The sequence below is a fragment of the Suricata suricatta genome, chromosome 3 (genome assembly GCF_006229205.1).
Source record: "Suricata suricatta isolate VVHF042 chromosome 3, meerkat_22Aug2017_6uvM2_HiC, whole genome shotgun sequence".
NCBI lineage: Eukaryota > Metazoa > Chordata > Mammalia > Carnivora > Herpestidae > Suricata > Suricata suricatta.
The window spans coordinates 90,167,689-90,188,030 of record NC_043702.1 but is presented as its reverse complement, the minus strand read 5'-3'; the positions used below and the strand labels follow the sequence as shown (position 1 = coordinate 90,188,030).

Here is a 20,342-nt window from a genome sequence, read left to right as displayed (position 1 = left end):
TTCTCCATCACCTATCTTGCTATCTAAGTATTAAAATACAAGAATACTAACAAGTGGAAAGCTTCTCAAACACAATCTTCACTTAAAAAAACTAAACTTTTAGGAGCCCTGGGTGACTCAGTTGGTTAAATATCCACTTCAGCTCAAGTCATGATCTCATGGTTCATTGGTTTGAGCCCCATGTCAGTCTCTGTGCTGACAGCTCAGAGTCTGGAGCCTGCTTTGGATTCTCTGTCTCCCTCTCTCTCTGCTCTTTGCCTGCTTGCTTGCTCACTCGCTCACTCTCTCTCTCTCTAAAATGAATAAAAATAAAAATAGAAAAAACTTTTGAGAGATGCTAGAAAAGTACCTTAAAGTCTTAGATTTAATCTGAGTTTTCAAGGTCAACTTCTTTTTAAGGATGTCTTATAAGAACCTAAAATTAATTAACCATGGACTAATACTTCACAATGATTTAAGAAAGAAAACAGATGATTTTGTTTTGTTTTGAAAGATTTACTTTGCTCTGTGAGGAATTTGCAAAACGAAAAATTCAGAATCCTTACCAAAAGGGCTATAACCATCTTACCTTTAGCTCTACTTGTATGAACCCTTGCACGCACCCAAACAACTTCATCAGCTTTGTGTAATGTCAAGTCGCTAACCCGAACCAAAACTCGATCTGCAGCAGATAAGTGAAACAATTTTGTAATTCAGAATTTACAAAGTCATAATTATTTTGGCAGCTAGCATAAGTACTTGGTATTATCTTAAATAATTTCCAATCTCTGGTAACACGTTCTTTTCTTTCACTCTCCATATGCAATTTGCTTTAATGAACTATATACTTAAGTACATCTCTAAAATCTATCCAATTCTCTTTCACCTTCATTGCCACCATTTCAAACCAAAGTACCATTTCTTTGGTCTAACTACAGCAACAGCCTTAAAACTAGTATTCCTCGGATCCCCTAACTCAGTCTACATTGGAGTCAAAGAGGTAGTTTCAAAACACAAATCTCTTAAATACTTCAATGGCTCAAGAAAATACAGCTGGTCTTTACCTGCCTTGGTCTAAGTGGTCATGGTATTTGCCCTTACCTGCCACAGTATGTAAGTCAACTACACACAGAGGAGGACTTTCTGCCAGGTCTGGAGAGTCACAGTACCAGGACACAGAATGGTGCAGGAAGGAATGGAACTCAAAATAACCTAATCAATGTCCTTCTGTGAGACTTACTATAGAGAAATGGGAACGAAGCTCTCTTCTCTGAGGTTGCTGAGCTGAGATAGTATAGGCCTGGGCTGTAGCCACCATCTTTCCCAGTACCTGAGATGGATGGACAAGAGAAGGAGGCCAGTAACCTAAAGGAAGCAGAGCTGAAAAGTGTAGACAGAAAGCCCTGCAGCTTGAGCCTCTAGATCCAACCATGTTGTATGCTATCTCATAGTTTTGTTTCCTATAGTTATGTGAGCCAGTAGATTCCCTTTTTGGTTGTTGTGAGCCCTCCAAGGCTAATAACAAAATACTACACCCATCCAGAGTCTCCCAAACAGGAAAACTGTGATACAACAACTATTATGTTAAGATAGTAATATAAGGCAATCATGATCCAGAAATCATTTTATTCTAAATATGCAGTAATTTGAATATTAAATATTTAAGTATTATTTAAAAACAGTAATAGACATGACATCATAACAAGAATAATAAAAGAACTCTACTCTTAAGACTTTTATTGCCTAACTGTAACAAAAGTTGTCAATATCACGTTCAGCAAAACCTAATTACTATATTACTAAAAATACCTTTGGGAGGATATTATAATGAAATCAAATTATATATCTATTTTACCTACTTTGCTAACTGTATTTATAACTTGTCTCTTGAAGCAAAGATGATACTTAGAGATAATTTAATTTACAGGAATATACCATAATTCTCATTGCCAGCAACAAAGAGAAAGAATGAGGAATTTTTAAGCAATGAGGTACCACAAGAAAATTTCTGCAAAATATTGCCAACAGACCTTAGGAATTAAGCCAACTTCCGAATTTGCTGTGTAAACTCAGGCAAAAGAAAAATGTGACAAAGAAAAGACAGACAATGCAGCATAAAATTTTAAAAGACAATTCTGAAAATGCCAAAATTGACCAAGTAAATGACTTACTAACTAGGCAGTCAAAACTCAAAACCAAATGAAACAGAGTTAACATAAAACTAAAAGAATAAATTTCTAAATGAACAGCATGATTAGGGTAAGTCTAATGGTACTTTCGAAAACAAAGAGTAACATCCCTGGTTTCATGTGGCATTTGAACTAAGCAGCATAGGGCTTCCCAACCTTCAACATACCCACATATACTTGAAGGACATGTCACATTCTCACCAGTAAGACAGGCAGAGACAATAATCAGGGGCAGCAGGGTTTCAGTTTGAAAATCTACTGTCTCTTCCATGCTTCTAAGTCACTAGCATTAGAATGAAACTTTGTTTTGAACTAGGTACTAGGATTTTAGCAGATATAAAACCAAAGGCAGAATTTTCCTGTTATATTATTATCACCAGGTGACATATATAGTTTGTTTTTCCCTCCTATGAGAAGAAATTATAAGTAGAGGACAGTAGTCTGAATTTGCCAGCCAAATGGGAACAGTAATTATGGCAACAGGTGATTGGGGCTTATCTAAGAGATTGAAACTCCAGTGCGATTCGTTGTTATAGCTCAAGGAAGTCTAGTTTAGGAAGATACCTGAGCTGAAAATAAGTCTCTCACTTCTCCTGCTTGTCTGGGCAAGGGAACGTCATCTCCCATACTATACTGCTTATATTCCATTTTATATTAAATTATTTTGTTCCACTGTTTTTTCTTTTGGAAATGGTTTACTTTTGGCAAACTATTTAGGTCTTTTAGTGCATATTTTGCCAACAAAGTTGGGAAGTAAAAGTGATTTTGTGATGGTGCAATAAATCAAATCCAAAATAACAATAAAACTGACCTGGAGGTTTATTATTTTCAAATTTAAAGGCAGGTTTCTAAATCAGAAGTACTTAAAAAAATAATTGAGAGCATCTACCGAAAAAAAAAGGGATTGTTAAATAGTTAAAGTAAGATAAATCTGCTGAAATTATATGCAAAAAATATACAAAAATATAAACAAAAGGAAGGCAAATGCTTGTAAACAGAAAACCTACAGGTCTGAGAGAAACAGAATGTTGACAATTCAATTTCAAAGAAATGTAAATAATGCAAGGGGGGAAAAGAAAGGGAGGTGTCTTCATAAGATATGCAAAAAAGTTGCTTTTAATAAAGGCAGTTAGTATTAACCATTCTTCTTTTATCTCCTAGTCCACAACTTAATCTTAGTTAAATTTTTTACCTAATCTTTTTAATATAATTTACCATTCTTCCCTTCCTAGATTAGTAATCCCAAACTAACAATGCTTATACAGGGTTATAGTGTCTGCTTGGGTTATTTATTCACTTAACCTTTTCAGAATTAGGCTTTCAGAATTATGCCAAACTTACTTAAAACTTTATGAAGAGTCTTCCTGGAATCAGAAAGAAGAAAAAAAAGGTTTTATTATCAGACAGCTACTAACCTGGTTTTTCTTGTGACTGTATCATTGAATATACTCCATACCTTTCTTTAGCATAATCCTACAAAAAAATGTTTTTGGATTATGACTTTTTGTTTAAACACTAATAGCATAGTATACACATAAATACAAATAACAGAATATACAAATGAATTCATTTTAACTTTCAGGACCATTTTATAAATTAGCGAGTCAATAGTCTTAAAGTGTGGAAATATATCATTTACCTATATACAGAAAAAGTTTCTGGTTAATTTGTTTTGAAGATCACCACTCCTGGATGGATATACCATACACAATAGCTCTCTCATATAAAATTTATACATATGCACAACACATCTTAACTACCTTCTTCAAAAAGGAGATTAAATGACTTCAAAGCAGGGATATAAATTTCCTCTGTGAAGGGAGTAGGATGAAGTACAGTTTTATTAACTTCCTATTACAGGAAGAGATGTTCAAAGAGAACCAATATTCTGGGTTAACCTTTCTGAGCACCAGATGTCCTCCGTTTTTAGAAATTGGAGATGTTGGACATAAGCTACTACAACTTTGTAAAATAGCAAAAAAAAAAAAAAAAAAAAAAATTCAGCTTCCTATTTCTAAAAACTACCTTCAGCATACAGGGTTGCAAGCAGTTGGATATGGACAATATCTAATTTCTTGTTACATTTTAAAGTTAGTAACAAGAAACAGGAGATATAGGGTACAGACTATTAATAACAAACTATACTTACCAAATAGTCAAGTGGTCTTTCATTTTATCTCACTTTACTTCTAAAATGGTATCTTAAGACCCTTCTAGCTATAAAATGACATTATACCACCACATGCCTACTTTATATCTAGACCCATGCTATCTGCAAGGGAGCACAGTTTATATAATTAATCAGATCAAGAATATGTAAAGTTTCCCTAGGTTTTACAAGGTTTAAGACTTATATGAAACAACTAGTTTCTGTCACTCCATAGCTATTCTGCTGGAATCCTCTCCTTCTGATCTGGTGGATACTGGGGTTTGCATTTATTCCAAAATAAACCAGACATGTTAAGGTGTGTACTGAACAACAAAAACAAAAAATACACCTAAAGACAAAGATAACCCAGCTCTAATAGAGATACAGTCACACAAGATAGCATGTGGCCATCATTAATAGATTACAGGGTGTGAGTAAAAGGTCACTTATCGGTACTGTTCATATTTCAGCAACTTTTATTCCACCTAATATTGTTAAAATGACCTATTCCCTATGTAGCTTATCACGAACTCCTAAATCCTCAAGAGAAAAATTAGGAGCTGGGTAGGGATTAAGGCCCAGTTATCCTACAATGCACATAAGTTTAGGATGGCTTTACACTTTCATTTCGAAAAGTACTGAAGGACCACTTAGGTATTATGAACTATCCTAATGATTTCGAATCACTTCATCTCAAACGTTCGCTCTGCAAACTTCCCTACCTACCTCACTGGGTCACTAGAAGGGAGAAAGTGAATAAAAATAGCAAGCGTTCTTTAAAACTGTCACATGGTAAATGGTCATTAAACACATCGGCAGATCGTTTTACTAAGTACTATCATTACTTGCAAAAACACTAGGAACACGAGAGCTGAGAAGAAAAATCGATTACTAGGGGACATTAACATTTTACAGGGCGAGGTGTAGAGCCAGATTACGTGAAGGACGCGCCTAACCCAGACACGTGTGACCCAGCCGCTCCTACTTCCGGGACAGTCGTTACTTCACGTCCACCCCACCCCGGGACACGCTTCGGTTACGATAGCCTTCCAAGCGCCCCAGTGAGAAATGAGATACGGAGCAGGTCTAGCCACGATGCTCGCTCAAGGGCCGTGGAAGCCCAGTGAGAGCTCTGGGCGCCGGGACCCCAGGCCTGCGGCCCGCAAGCTAAATGCCTACAGGGAGCTAGAAGCAGGGCCCGGCTCACCCTAATCCCTCCCTAAGCGCGGTGTGGCCTAGGGGTCTGTCCTCCCAGTCCCGGGGAAGGAGAACACCCACTTCCGCCGCGTCCATGATCTCCCGCGGCTTCTCCTGACTCCTGCGGCTTGCGCTGGCGCTGGGCATCGGGACAATGGAACAGGGCAGCGGTCACCACCCTCCCTCGCAGGCTTCCGTAGGGCAGGCCAAAGGGGCTTCTCCCTCCCACACAGTCTCCGCCCTCGCGGCACTCCAGCCACCGCACAGGCACTCGGACTCCCCGTGAAGGGTCGGCTCCGGAAAGATCGCGAGAACTGAGATTCCTGAGCGCTGTCAGACGCGCGACCCACACAGCCTTCTCCTCTTGCCCCGCCCCCATGGGTGTTTACCTGGAGTTTGAGGGAATTCCTCAGAATTCGTCGTAGTCTCGCGGCTCTGGCTCTGTTCAGCTACAAACGCCGTGACTCCAGAAGGAGCTTCGAGGAGCTCATCTTTGTTCACTCTTGTTCCAATTGTAACTTGTGCAAAGTCCTCTTTTCAGCCTTATTTACCTCTCACGGCGTTAGCTGCAGACTGTTCACTAAGACACCCACCCAAGCACAGGCCTCGGCTCTTCCTTCCTCGGACTGTCCCACCTTCACACTCTGCAGCGGCTTTGCGATTGCCTGGGGTTATGAGAGGCCTCTTCGCAAACTGCTCTCTATGTACTGGGGACACAGCAGTGCTGGGTTAAAAGCAGTTGGCTTGCTAAGGCAGGATTGGGTACCAGTACCTAAGCGATAAGTAAAGTGTAAGCACAATGGTAGAAACCCCACATAATTCCATCGAGTACCTGGATCCATGGAATTATTACAGAATGGCCATGCGTTGGTTGTTCCAAGGGACAAATAACCCTGTTAAGCTTAAAAAAAAAAAAAAAGTGATCCGTGAGCCTTTTATCGAAATTCAAAGTAATTTGGGGGCTAGATTAAATACCGTCTCCCCTGCTAGCTTTGCACTCTGTCAAGTTTTAACTATCGTAGTAGTGGTTAAAGACTGCAGGTAGACCCTAATGCAAATCAAAGTGCTCTGGAGGCTACCTCAGTCAGGTACTGGACTACAGTACTGAGAAGACAGACATGGCCCTTGCGCTTGCGTAGCTTACCTTCTAATGGTAGGTGTGAAGCCGAGAGGTGCTATGGAAGTTTCTTTTGACGGCATTCGTCTCAGGGTTCCCCGAGGAAGTGATGCTTAACTGAAGTCTAAAGTAAGTGAGGGGGTGAGCCAGGTGAAGAAGGGCTTGAAAAAAATGTAATATTCAAAGACAAGCGGGTAAGGAGAGAAAGATCATGGCTTAGGTTTGGAGATAGTGCATATGGGATGCTTTTGAGACATCCAGGGGTCTGGAGCTTAGAAGAGAGGTCCAGGCTACAGATAAAGATAGGTAAGACACAGGCAGGTAGGTGGTAATTGAAGTCTTGGACTAGGAAAGAGAATGTTACAAGAAGAGAGTGTTAACATTGTCATCTGCTGCATAGACCTCTAGTAAGATGATGACTAAAAAATATATGTTGGATTTAGCAACATAGAGGCCATTGGTGTTCTTAGTAAACACTGTTTATGGTAAAGTGATGGGGTCAGAAAGAGAGTGAGTGACGGTGAAGAAATGAAAGTACTGTAAAAGTGATTGTAACAAACCTTTATATGGTGCTTACTTGTCCCAAGCACTGTTGTCAGTGTTTTACATATACTTACTTAATTCTTAATTTTTTTAAATTTGAGGTATGGATGAGACAATATTATATTAATTGTAAGTGTACAACATAGTGATTCAACCTGTATACATTATGAAATGCTCACCACATTAAGTGCCGTTACTGTCTATCACCATATAAATTTATTACAATTTTTTAAATATTTATTTATTTTTATTTTGAGAGAGAGCCCGCAAGAGTGCAGGGGGGTAGGGCCAAGGGCAAGAGAATCGCAAGCAGACTCTGCAGCATAGAGCCCCATACAAGGCTCTTTCCCATGAACTGTGAGGTCATGACCTGAGCGGAAATCGAGTCCCACACTCAACCAACTGAGCCACCTGGGTGCCCCACAATATTATTGATTTTATTCCCTATGCTGTCCTTTATATCCCCCAGTTTATAAGTTGAAGTTTGTGTCTTTTAATCTTCTTTACTGTTTCACCCATTTCCTCATCCCCTTCCCTCTGGCAACCACTACTTTATTTTCTGGATTTATGACTCTATATTGTTTTGTTGTTTTCCTTTTTAGATTCTACATACAAGTAAAATCATAGTTTGCATTTGTCTTCCTCTATCTTTACTGATTTCACTTAGTATAATGCCTTCTAGGTCCACATATGTCGTGGATGGCAAAATTTCATTCTTTTTATGGCTGAGTAATACTCCATTGTATGTATACCACATCTTTATCCACTCATCTATCAATGGATACTTAGGTTGCTTCCATGTCTTGGCTATGGTAAATAATGCTGCAATGAACATAGAGGTACATATATCTTTTTAAATTATGGTTTTCATTTTCTTTGTGTCAATACCTAGAAGTGGAATTACTAGATCGCATAGTAGTTCTATTTTTGATTTTTTGAGGAACCTCCATAATGTCTTCCATAGTGGTTGCACCAATTTACAGTCTCTTTTTTCCAGTGCATGAGGGTTCCCTTTTGTCCACATCCTTGCTAACACTTGTTATTTCTTGTCTTTTCAATACTAGCCATTCTGACAGGTGTAAGATGATGCCTCATTGTGGTTTTGATTTGCATTTCCCTAATGATTAATGGTGTTGAACATCTTTTCATATGTCTGTTGGTCATTTGTATGTCTTTGGAAAAATGTCTGTTCAGGTCCTCTGCCTATTTGAATAAGAGGTTTTTTTTGGGGGGGGGTTGTTGGGTTGTATAAATTCTTTATGTATTTTGGATATTAACCCCTTATCAGATTTGCCATTTGCAAATATCTTCTCCTATTCAGTAGGCTGCCTTTTTGTTTTGTTGATGGTTTCCTTTGATGTTTTTAAAGCTTTTTATTTTGGTGTTGTCCCAATAGTTTATTTTTGCTTTCATTTCCCTTGCCTGAGGAGAAATATCTAGAAAATATTGTTAAGGCTGATGTCAAAGAGATTACTGCTGATGTTTTCTTTCTTTCGTAAAAATTGTTTATTTTTGAGGTGTGGAGGGCCAGAGAGAAAGGGAGACAGAACCCCAAGCAAGATCTATGCTGTCAGTGCAGATCCTGATGCGGGACTCAAGCTCATGAACTGTGAGATTGTGACCTGAACTGAAATCAAGAGTTGGACACTTAACCAATTGAGCCACCCAGGCATGCCACCTATGTTTTCTTCTAGGATTTTTGTGGTTTCAGGTCCCACATTTAGTCTTTGATCCATTTTGAGTTTATTTTTTGCCTATGGTATAACACTGCAGTCTAGTTTCATTCTTTTTCCTGTAGCTGTCCAGTTTTCCCAGCACCATTTATCAAAGAGATTGTCTTTTCCCCATTGCATATTGTTGCCTCCTTTGTTGTAGATTAATTGACCATATAAGTGTGGGTTTATTTCTGGGATCTCTGCTCTGATATATGTGTCTGTTTTTGTGCCAGTGCCATACTCTTTGATTACTATAGCTTTGTGTTATAGTTTCAAATCTAGGAATATGATACTTCCAGCTTTACTTTTCTCGAGATTGCTTCAGCTATTTGGCATTTTTTGTGGTACTATACAAATTTTAGGATTATTCATTCTAGTTCTGTGAAAAGTGCTATTGGTATATTGATAGGGATTGCACTGAGTCTGTAGATTGCTTTGTGTAGTGTAGACATTTTAACAATATCACTGATTCCAATCTGTGAGCATCTTTCCATTTATTTGTGTTATCTCCAATTTGTTTTATCCTATAATTTTCAGAGTACAGGTCTTTCATCTACTTGGTTAAATTTATTCCTAGGTATTTTATTCTTTTTGGTGTAATTATAAATGGGATTGTTTTCTTAATTTCTCTTTCTACTAGTTATTGGTGTATAGAATCACAACATATTTCTATATGTTAATTTTGTATCCTGCAACTTTACTGAATCCATTTATCAGTTTTAACAGTTTTTTTGGTGGAATCCTTAGGTTTTTCTATATAATATGTCATTTGCAAATAGTGAAAGTTTTCCTTCTTTCTTACCAATTTGGATGCCTTCTATTTCTTTTTGTTGTGTGATTGCTGTAGCTGATTGTTTTTTGTTGTGTGATTGAATAAAAGTGGTGACCATGGGCATCCTTGTCTTGTTTCTTTTTTGAAAAAGTTTTATTTATTTTGAAAGAGTGAGTGTGTGTGAGTGGGAGAGGGGCAGAGAGAGAGGGAGTGAGAGAATCCCAAGCAGACTCCACACTGTCAACACAGAGCCCATCACAGGGCTTGATCTCACAAACGATGAGATCATGACCTGAGCCAAAATCAAGAGTTGAACACTTAACTGACTGAGCCACTCAGGTGCCCCATCTTGTTTTTGATCTTTGAGGAAAAGGCTTAGCTTTTCACCAATGAGTATGATTTTAGCTGTGAGTTTGTCATAAATGATGTTTATTATGTTGCGGTATAGTCCTTCTTTGCTCATTTTTTAAAAAGTTTTGTCAAGAATAGATGTTGAGTTTTGTCGAATGCTTTTTATGTAACTACTGAGATGATCATATGATTTTTATCCTTCATTTTTTTGATGTGGTGTATCACATTGATTTGTGGATGTTGAACCATCCTTGCATCCTTAGAGAAAAATCCTACTTGATTATGGTATATAATCTTTTAATGTATTATTGAATTAGGTTTGGCAATATTTGTTGAGGATTTTTGCATCTGTGTTCATCAGGGATTCAGCCTGTAATTTTCTTGTTTTGTGGTATCTTTGCTTGGTTTTGGTGTCAGGTAATGCTGGCCTCATAGAATGAATTTGGAAGTATTCCTTCCTCTTCTGTTTTTTGGAAGAGTTTGAGAAGGCTAGGTATTAACTTTTAAAATACTTGGTAGAATTCACTCATTAAGCCATCTGGTCTTGGACCTCTCTTTGTTGGGAGTTTTCATATTGATTCAGTTTCATTACTAATAATCAGTCTGTTCAGATTTATTTCTTTATAATTCAGTCTTGGAAGATAGTGTGTTTCTAGGAATTTATTTCTTTTCAGTTGTCCAATTTGTTGGCATAGTTTTCTAGTAGTCTCTTATAATTGTTTTTCTGTAGTGTTAGTTGTAAGTTATTTTTCATCTGTTTTCTTGGATTTATTTGAATTCACCCTTTTATTTCTTGCGAATCTGGCTAAAGGCTTATCACTTTTGTTTATCTTTTCAAAGAACAGCTTAGTTTCATTCGTCTTTTCTATTGTTTTGTTTGTTTTATTTATTTGCACTCTCATCTTCATTATTTTCTTTCTTCTACTAACTTTGGGCGTTGTTTATTCTAACTTTTCTAGTTCCTTTAGTTGTAAAATTAGATTGTTTATTTGAGATTTTTCTTGGTTCTTGAGGTAGACTTGAATTGCTTTAAACTTTCTTATTAGAAGTGCTTTTGCTTATCCCAAAGATATTGGACCATTTTGTTTCCATTTTCATTTGTCTCAAAGTTTTTTTTTAAATTTTATCTTTGATTTCTTCATTGACCCATGGTTGTTTAGTAGTCTGTTGTTTATTCTCCATGTTTGTGGGGTTTTTTTCTAGATGTTTTTTTTCTTATAACTGATTTTTAGTTTTATACCATTGTGGTTGGAAAGGATGTTTGATATGATTTCAGTCTTCTTAAATTGACTGAGACTTATTTAGTGGCCTAACGTGTGACCTATCCTGGGGAAAGTTCCATGTGCATTTGAAAAGAATGTGGGGGTACTTGGGTGGCTCAGTCAGTTAAGTGTGCAACTTTGGCTCAGGTCAAGATCTCATGGTCCATGAGTTTAAGCACCATGTAGGGCTCTGTGCTAACAGCTCAGAGCCTGGAGCCTGCTTCAGATTCTGTCTTTCTCTCTTTGTACCTCCCCTGTCCCCCTTCTCTCTCAAAAATAAACAAACATTTAAAAATGTTTAAGAAAAGAATGTGTCTTAGGGTGCCTGGACCAATCAGTCAGTTAAGTGTCCAACTTTGGCTCAGGTCATGATCTCGTGGTTCATGGTCTCAAGCCCCATGTTGGGCTCTGTGCTGACAGCTCAGAGCCTGGAGCCTGCTTTGGATTCTGTGTCTCCCTCTCTCTGCCCCTACCCCACTTGTGCTCTGTCTCTCTCTCTCTCTCTAAAATAATGAATAAACACTAAAAAAATTTTTTTTTTTAAAAAAGGAAAAGAATGTGTGTGTCATTTGCTGTTTTTGGATGAAATGTTCCATATATATTCGTTAAGTCCATCTGGTCTAATGTGTAATTTAAAGCCAATGTTTCCATGTTGATTTTCTGTTTGGATGATCAATATTCGATTGATAAAAGTGGGGTATTAAAGTCTCCTACTATTGTACGCAAAAATAAATTCAAAATGGATGAAAGACCTCAATGTGAGACAGGAAACCATCAGAATCATAGAGGAGAATACAAGAGCAACCTCTTTGACTTCAGCCTTAGCAACTTCTTACTAGACATGTCTTGGAGACAAGGGAAACAAAAGCAAAAGTGAACAATTGGGACTTCAGCAAGATAAAAATCTTCTGCATCAGGAAGGAAACAATCAACAAAACTAAAAGGCAACCAATGGAATCAGAAAAGATATTTGCAAATGACATATCAGACAAAGGGTTAGTATCCAAAATTGATAAGAACTTAACAAACTCAACACACAAAAGCAAATAATAGATTTAAGAAATGGACAGAAGACATGAATACACATTTTTCCAAAGAAGACATCCAGATGGCTAACAGACAAATGAAAAGGTGCTCAACATCACTCATCATCAAGGGAATACAAATCAAAACCACAATGACATAGCACCGCACACCTGTCAGAATGGCTAAAATTAACAACACAGTAAACAACAGCTGTTGGCAAGAAAGCAGAGAAAGGAGAACCCTCTGGCACTGTTGGTGGGAATGCAAACTGGTGGAGCTACTCTGGAAAATAGTATGGAGGTTCCTCAAAAAGTTAAAAAATAGAACTACCGTACAGTTCAGCAATCACTACAAGGTATTTACCCAAAGGATAAAAAAATACAGATTTGAAGGGGTACATGCATCCTGATGTTTATAGCAGAATTATCAATGATAGGCAAACTATGGAACTATGGAAAGAGCCTAAATGCCCGCTGACTGATGAATGGATAAAGAGGATGTGACATGCATATATATATATATACATATATACATATCATATTCTATTATATATTCCAATATATATTTTATTTTGTTACTTTTTTAACATTTATTTTTGAGAGACAAAGCATGAGCAGGGGAGGGGCAGAAAGAAGGAGACTCAGAATCAGAAGCAGGCTCCAGGCTCTGAGCTATTAGCACAGAGCCTGATGCGGGGCTTGAACCCATGAATCTTGAGATCATGACCTGAGCCAAAGCTGGATGCTTAACTGACTGAGCCACTCAGGCACCCCTATTTTACTTTTTTAATGTTTGTTTATTTTTGAGAGAGAGAGAGACAGACAGACAGACAGACAGCATGTGTTGGGGAGGGGCAGAGAGAGAGGGAGACAGAATTGAAAACAGGCTCCAGGCTCTGAGCTGTCAGCACAGAACCTGATGCTGGGCTCAAACTCATTAAATGCAAGATCATGACCTGAACCAAAATCAAGATTCAAATGCTTAACTGACTGAGCCACATAGGCACCCCAATATGCATTTTATATACAGTGATACAATATAAATTTTATTTATATTTTATATAAAATGGAATATTACTCAGCCATCCAAAGGAATGAAATCTTGCCATTTGCAATGACATGGATGGAGCTGTAGTGTATTATGCTAAGTGAAAAAAGTCAGGCAGAGAAAGACATACCATATTATTTCACTTATATGTGGAATTTAAGAAAACAGATGAACATATAGGACCAGGGAAAAAGAGAAAAAGAGGGAAACAAAACATAAGAGACTGTTTACAACAGAGAACAAACTGAGGGTTGATGGAGGGAAGGGGGTGGGGAATGGGTTAAATGGGTGTTGGGTGTTAAGGAGGGCAGTTGTGATGAGCACTGGGTATTATATGTAAGTGATTAAACTCTTAATCCTGAAAACAATATTAGACAATATGTCAACTAACTAGAATTTAAATAAAATTTTGAAGAAAAAATACATTAGAATAGAAAAGAAAAACAAAAGTCTCCTACTATTATTATATTGCTGTCAATTTCTCCCTTTAAGTCTGTCAGTATTTACTTTATATTTAGATGCTTTTTGTTGGGTGCATAAATATTCACAAATGTTGGATTGATCCCTTTATTATGTGATACACTTGTTTCTTGTTATAGTCTTGTTTTGTTTTTCATTATTCTTTTTTTTTAATGTTTTATTTATTTTTGAGAGAGACAGTGTGAGCAGAGGAGGGTCAGAGAGACAGGGAGACACAGAATCAGAAGACAGACTCCAGGCTCTGAGCTAGCTGTCAGCACAGAACCCGATGTGGAGCTCAAACTCACGAACCGTGAGATCATGACCTGAGCTGAAGTCGGATGCCCAACTGACTGAGCCACCCAGGCGCCCATTATAGTCTTGTTTTAAAGTCTATTTTGCCTGGGTGGCTCAGCTGGTTGACTGTCTGACTATTGATTTTGGCTCAGGTCATGACCCCAGGGTCATGGGATTGAGCCCAGCACCAGGCTCCACACTGAGCGTAGAGCCTGCTTAAGATTCTCTCTCTTTCCCTCTCCCTCTCCCTCCCTCCCTCTGCTCTTCTCTCTCATTCATGCTCATGCTCTCTCTCTTTAAAAAAGGAAAAAATGTAAAGTATTGCTATTCCAGTTTTTTCTTCACTAACATTTATATGGAGTATCTATTTCCATTTCTTCACTTTTAGTTTGTATGTGACTTGAGTGAGTCTCTTGCAGGCAGCATATAGATGAGTCTTGTTCTTTATTTAGTCACCTTTGTCTTTTGATTGGACTATTTAGTCCATTTTAGTCCAAATAAAGTTATTATTGTTAGGTATATATTTATAGCAATTTTGTCAAATGTCTAGTTGTTTTTGTTGTTCTTCTCTGTTCCTTTCTTCTTCTTTGGTGATTTAATGAATTTCTTTAGTGCTGTGCTTAGAATACTTTCTCTGTTTTTTTTTTTTATAGATTTTTGGTTTGTGGTTATTATGTGGTTCACATATAACACCGTATGTATATAGGAGTCTATTTTAAGTTGATTATTGCTTAAGTTCAAGTACATTCTAAAAGCACTACATTTTTACTCCCTTCTTCCATGTTTATGTTTTTTTTTTAATTTTTAATGTTTATTTATTTTTGAGGCAGAGAGACAGTATGAGCAGGGGAGGGGCAGAGAGAGAGAGGGAGACACAGAATCTGAAACAGGCTCCAGGCTCTGAGCTGTCAGCACAGAACCCAATGCGGGGCTCAAACCCACGAACTGCAAGATCATGACCTCAGCTGAAGTCAGATGCTTAACTGACTGAGCCACCCAGGTGCCCCCATGTTTATGTTTTTGATGTCACATTTTACATCTTTTTATTTTGTGTATTCATTAGTTAATTATTTTAGGTATAGTTGATTTTTACTACTTTTGTTTTTTAAGCTTCATAATAGCCGTCTAAATGATTGATCTATTATCTTTACTATGTTTGCTTTTACCAGTGAAAGTTTTCTTTCATAATTTTTTTACTTCTAGTTAAGATTTTTTCTTTTTCACTTAAATAAGTCCCTTTAACATTTCTTGTAAGGCCAGTTTAATGGTAACGAACTCTTTTGGAAATTCTTCTCTCCTTCAGTTCTGAATAATAACTTTGCCAGGTAGCGTGCTCTTGGTTGTTGGTTTTTTCCTTTCAGCACTTAGCATGTATCATGCTGCTTCCTTCTGGCCTGCAAAGTTTCTGCTGAAAAATTAGCTGATAGCTTTATGGGGTTTTTCCTCTAGGTAACTAGTTGCTTCTCTCTTGATGCTTTTAAAATTCTATCTTTATCTTTAGTTAAAAAACATTTATTTATTTTGAGAGAGAGAGATAGCAAAGAAAGAGGAGAGAGAGGGAGGGAGAGAGAATCCCAAACAGTCTCCGCACTGTCAGTATTGAGCGTCCCCCTGGAACTTGAACTCACAAATCAAGAGATGACCTGAGCTTAAATTAAGAGTTGGATGCTTAACCAACTGAGCCACTCAGGTGCCCCTTTAATTTTTAATATTTTAGTTCTTATGTGTCTTGATGTGGCCTCTTTGAGTTCATCTTGTCTGGGATTTTCTTTGCTTCCTGGATCTTAGTGTTTTCTTCCTTAGGTTAGGGAAGTTTTCAGCTTTTATTTTTTCAAATAAAATTTCTGCCCCTTTCTCTCTCTCTTCTCTTTATGGGACCCCTATAATGTGAATGTTAGTATGCTTTATATTTTCCCAGAGGTCCTGACCTTCATTTTTAAAATTCTTTTTTCTGTTCAGCGTGAGTGATTTTCACTATCTCATCTTTTAGATTGCTGATCAGTTCTTCTCCATCCTCTCGTCTGTTGTTGATTCCCTCTAATGCATTTTTCATTTCAGTTGTAGTACTTTTTAGATTTGATTGGTTCTTTCTTTCTTTTTTATAATTTCTATATCTTTGTTGAAGTTCTCATTGAATTCATCTACTCTTCTCCCAACTTTGTTGAGCATTCTTGTGATCATTACTTTGATCTCTACATCAGGTAGATTGCTTATCTCTATTTCATTTAGTTCTTTTTTTTTAAAGTGTTATTTTTATTCTAAGTAATTTCTATACCCCATGCAGGGCTCAAACTCATAACCCCAATATCAGGAATTATATGCTTTTCTGACTGAGCCAGCCAGGCACCCCTCATTTAGTTCTTTTTCTGAGGTTTTGTTTTGTTCTTTCATTTGGCACCTATTTCTGTCTCCTCTTTTTGTCTGACTCTGGGTTTATTTCTATGTGATAGGAAGGTCAGTTATGTTCTTATCTTGTAGCCTTATATAGAAAGTGTCTTACAGGGCTCAGAAGCACAATTTCCCCTGGTCACCAGAACCATGCACTCCATGGGTGTTCCCTGTGTGGGCTGTGACTGGGCTATGACTGTTATAGATATGCTGGTAGGTGGGGCTGGCCTTCCTCCTTTCCCCTGGGCAGAAATCATTTTGGAAAATAGTAGAGATAGGGTCTGCTCTGTGCTGAGCACAGAGCCTGCTTGGGATTCTCTACCTCCTCCACTGCCCCTCTCCCCTGCCCATGCACTCTTGGTCTCTTCCTCTCTCTCTCTAAAGAAACAAAAAAACCAAAAAACACACCAAAAAATGCCCTTTCGATTACTTTGATGCACACTCAAGTTTGAGAAAGGCTGGTGTGGTTATTAAAGGATGTAGGAACTTGACTAGCTTAGGTTCATATCCCAGCTGTACCACTTACCAGCTTTGTGATTTTTGGTACCTTTAAAAGCCTCTTTGTGTTTCAATATCCTCTTCAGTAAAATGAGGATAATCCTAGTCCTTATCTGTAGGTTTCTCTGGTGATAAATGAACACCAGAAAATTTAAAACAGTGCTTGGTGCATAGTTAATGCTCAACAAATGTGAACTATGACTGTAATAGATAACGTGTAAATGTTGAATCTGAATCTCATTTTAGATGGTTGGGTTTATAAAAAGAGATAGTAGCCAAGTATATTGGAATTATTTGTAGAGTGAGGACCTGGGGACCTTCTTGAATAAGGTTGAATACTCCAATCCCTATTTTGGCTGCTTAAAACCTTTTTCCCCCTTACTTCCTGGTTTATGATTGTGATGTGGAAAATTCAGAAGGTCCCAGGTTCTTTGGAGTTTATGCAAATAATACATAGCGCACATTGTTTTGTTGCTCTTCATTTTCTACAAAGTCCCCATTGTCATCAATTTTATATCCTGTTCCCATGAGAACTTTACCTTTTACTTCTCTGCATTCCTTTCTTGATTGATTGTCTAGTTTCTCTTTTAGACAACTTACCCTCTTTCTCTGATGGCCCATTCAGAACTACCTTCTATTTTAAAAAAAAAGTTTTCCATTGAGGCATCTGTATACTCATTTCCCTTGTTTTTCATGTGCCTTCTATCTGAGGTGATTCCAGCTGTTTTGCAGTGTGGCGCTGCTAGATGCTAATGACATTTTCACTGGGTAAGTTGCGTTTCCCAGCCTTGTTTCTGTATATTTGATTGTCTTCAGTATTTTATGTGAGTTGTAAACACACTGGGTAGAAACAACTCAATAAATGGCAAACAGTAAAATGAATAATAAAAAGTTATAGTCTCATAAAAGGAGAAGGAGTGGGGCCCCTCTCCCAAATAGAAGTAAGCCAGGGATATCAATATGTGCAGAAAACTACCTGCTAGCTGCTACTTTGCTTTAAAAATATTCTTTTAGTCACAAACTTGTTTTCTCCTGCAATGCACAGTTCATTTTCCCTTCTGCTTTGCTTCTTAATCACTCCAGGAAACAGCCATTCATTTATCATCCACGTCCCAAATCTTGGTGTCATTTCTTATTGCTTATTTCTCTTCTCCTCAACATTTAAAAATCTACCAAAGTTTTTCTATTACCTTTTAAACATTTCCCATCTCTAACTTATCTCAAAGACCAGACTTTCAACAATCGTGGGGTACTGGAGAGTCCGCGTAAATAATTCATTTAGTTAGATTATCTCGTCTAGTCCATACATGACTATAGTCATATCCAGAAATTCTATGAAGACTTGTAGACCCACTTCCCCCAATAAAGTGAAATGGAAAACACAAAGTAAGTGTAAAGTATATCACACTTTTAAAAGAACTGTATATGATGGGCGCTTGGGTGGCTCAGTCAGTTGAGTGTCTGGCTTTGGCTCAGGTCATGCTCTTATGGTTTGTGGGTTCGAGCCTGTGTCGGGCTCTGTGCTGACAGCTCAGAGCCTAGAGCCTGCTTTGGATTCTGTGTCTCCCTCTCTCTCTGACCTTACTCTGCTCACGCTGTCTCTCAAAAATAAATAAAAAAACATAGAAAAAAAAAGAACTGTATACGAGCCAGGAGACAGGGAAAAATAAAAATTTCAGTAATAGCAATTACAAGACTGTGGGCCTCTTCTCTGACTTTTCCTACTTATTGTTCAGATGCTCTTCATTATCTTCTGCTTTGTTCACTTTAACATTATACCTTTCAGTTTTTCACTGTAAGTTTACCATTGTCACTATTCAGGGAGTATGTGGTTTTACCATTTACCATCTCTTTAAGAAAAAGCTTTTACTTTTAGAAATGCTCTCTTTAAAAAATTTTTTTAATGTTTATTTTATTTTTGAGAGAGAGACACACAGAGTGTGAATGGAGGAGGGTCAGAGAGAGAGAGGGAGACACAGAATCCGAAGCAGGCTCCAGGCTCTGAGCTGTCAGCGCAGAGCCTGACGTGGGGCTCGAACCCATGAACAATGAGATTATGACCTGAGCTGAACTCGGCCGCTTAATCAACTGAGCCACCCAGGTGCCCCAGAAATGCTCTTTACTGAAAATTATTTTCTCCAACCTAATGTCCTTTATTCATCTCATTTATGCTTCTGAGTATGACTTTGACCCAAAGGAACTGTTTTCTGTATTGTGAAGAATGACACTATGTAAATCATATATAAACAAGTTATGCTATATCAAAACATTTAATTCCATTTACTTCTTCATTTTAGTAACTTAGTGATCCAAACTCAGATTGGTCTTCCTTAATGAGTCACTCAATCCAAACACTGTTAAGAAAATCTAATTTGTTACTATTCCCTGAGCTGCCGTAGATCATGTTTCTAAAGATGGCTGCAACAATATCTCCCATCCCATATGTTCTTGTAATGTGCTAACTATTTCCTCATCAAGAATAGAGTTTATTGTCATTCCCTTTGAATCCAGATTGGTCGATGACCTATTTTGACCAATAGGATGGCTCAGAAATGATGCAGTCTAAAATCCAAGGCTGGGCCTTAAAAAATCTGTACCTTCTGCCTTAATGTCTTAGAATGTTCTTTCTTGGAACCAGCTGCTACAGTGGGAGGGAGCCCTTGAAGCCATGTGAACAGATCTCTTCAGGAAAAATCGAAGACCTTGGCCAATAACTCCAGCTGAACTTCTAGCAGGGATGTGAATCAGGCCATTTTGGTTGTTCCAGCTAACTCAGGACCCTAGCCAACACTCTATAAATGAGAACTGCCTGATCCACCCATAGAAATGTGGAATATAATAAATTGCTTTTGTTTTAAGCCACTAACTACATTTTGAGGTGGTGCAATGCAGCAATACCTAACTGGACCACTGGGACTCCACTGATCTTGTTTTTGAGGCCTTGTGCCAAGTTTACCAGCTTACCTCACCACCCTCAGCCTCTGCAAGGAAATATAACTTATTTTCTGGGTCTTCACAGTCTCCTTTTAGCTTTGTGGATAAAATAGCCCACGCTTCAGTGAAATGGCCAAATGATAATACTAATGAACACTTTTTGAATGCTTATGATGTGCCAGGCACTGTTTTAGCTAGAATATATTTATTAATATTTCTAATCTTTAAAACAATTTTTTGAGGTAGCTATTGTCTCCAACTTGCAGATAAGAAAACCAGGGTGTAGGGAGGTGAAGTAACTTATCCTGCACGAAGTCCAACAGCAAGTGGAGTCACCATCAGAATCCAAGTATCAGGCTCCAGAGCCACATGCTTAGCCTCTGTGATGTACTGCCTCCCATAAAACATGCCTCAAGTTC

At 37.8% G+C, this 20,342-nt stretch overlaps 1 protein-coding gene and 1 long non-coding RNA gene across 3 annotated transcripts in view; one reads left to right on the top strand and one right to left on the bottom strand.

Annotated features, from left to right (window-relative positions):
* The window catches only part of DARS (aspartyl-tRNA synthetase), a 61,569-nt gene extending 55,734 nt beyond the window's left edge, over positions 1 to 5,835 (bottom strand). The window contains exons 1-3 of one of the 2 annotated variants that reach the window (XM_029934648.1): positions 5,596 to 5,835; positions 3,584 to 3,641; positions 569 to 661 (exon numbers count right to left, since the gene is read on the bottom strand). In XM_029934648.1, coding sequence (XP_029790508.1) covers positions 569 to 661; positions 3,584 to 3,641; positions 5,596 to 5,661 — 217 coding nt within the window. In that variant the 5' untranslated portion in view covers positions 5,662 to 5,835. The remainder of the gene's footprint in view (positions 1 to 568; positions 662 to 3,583; positions 3,642 to 5,595) is intronic. The other variant, XM_029934647.1, reaches the window with a different exon arrangement.
* LOC115287861 overlaps positions 1 to 20,336 on the top strand; it is an 81,901-nt gene extending 61,565 nt beyond the window's left edge. The window contains exon 3 of the long non-coding RNA XR_003906691.1: positions 20,190 to 20,336. This is a non-coding gene — a long non-coding RNA (uncharacterized LOC115287861). The remainder of the gene's footprint in view (positions 1 to 20,189) is intronic.
* The last annotated feature ends 6 nt before the right edge of the window (positions 20,337 to 20,342 follow it).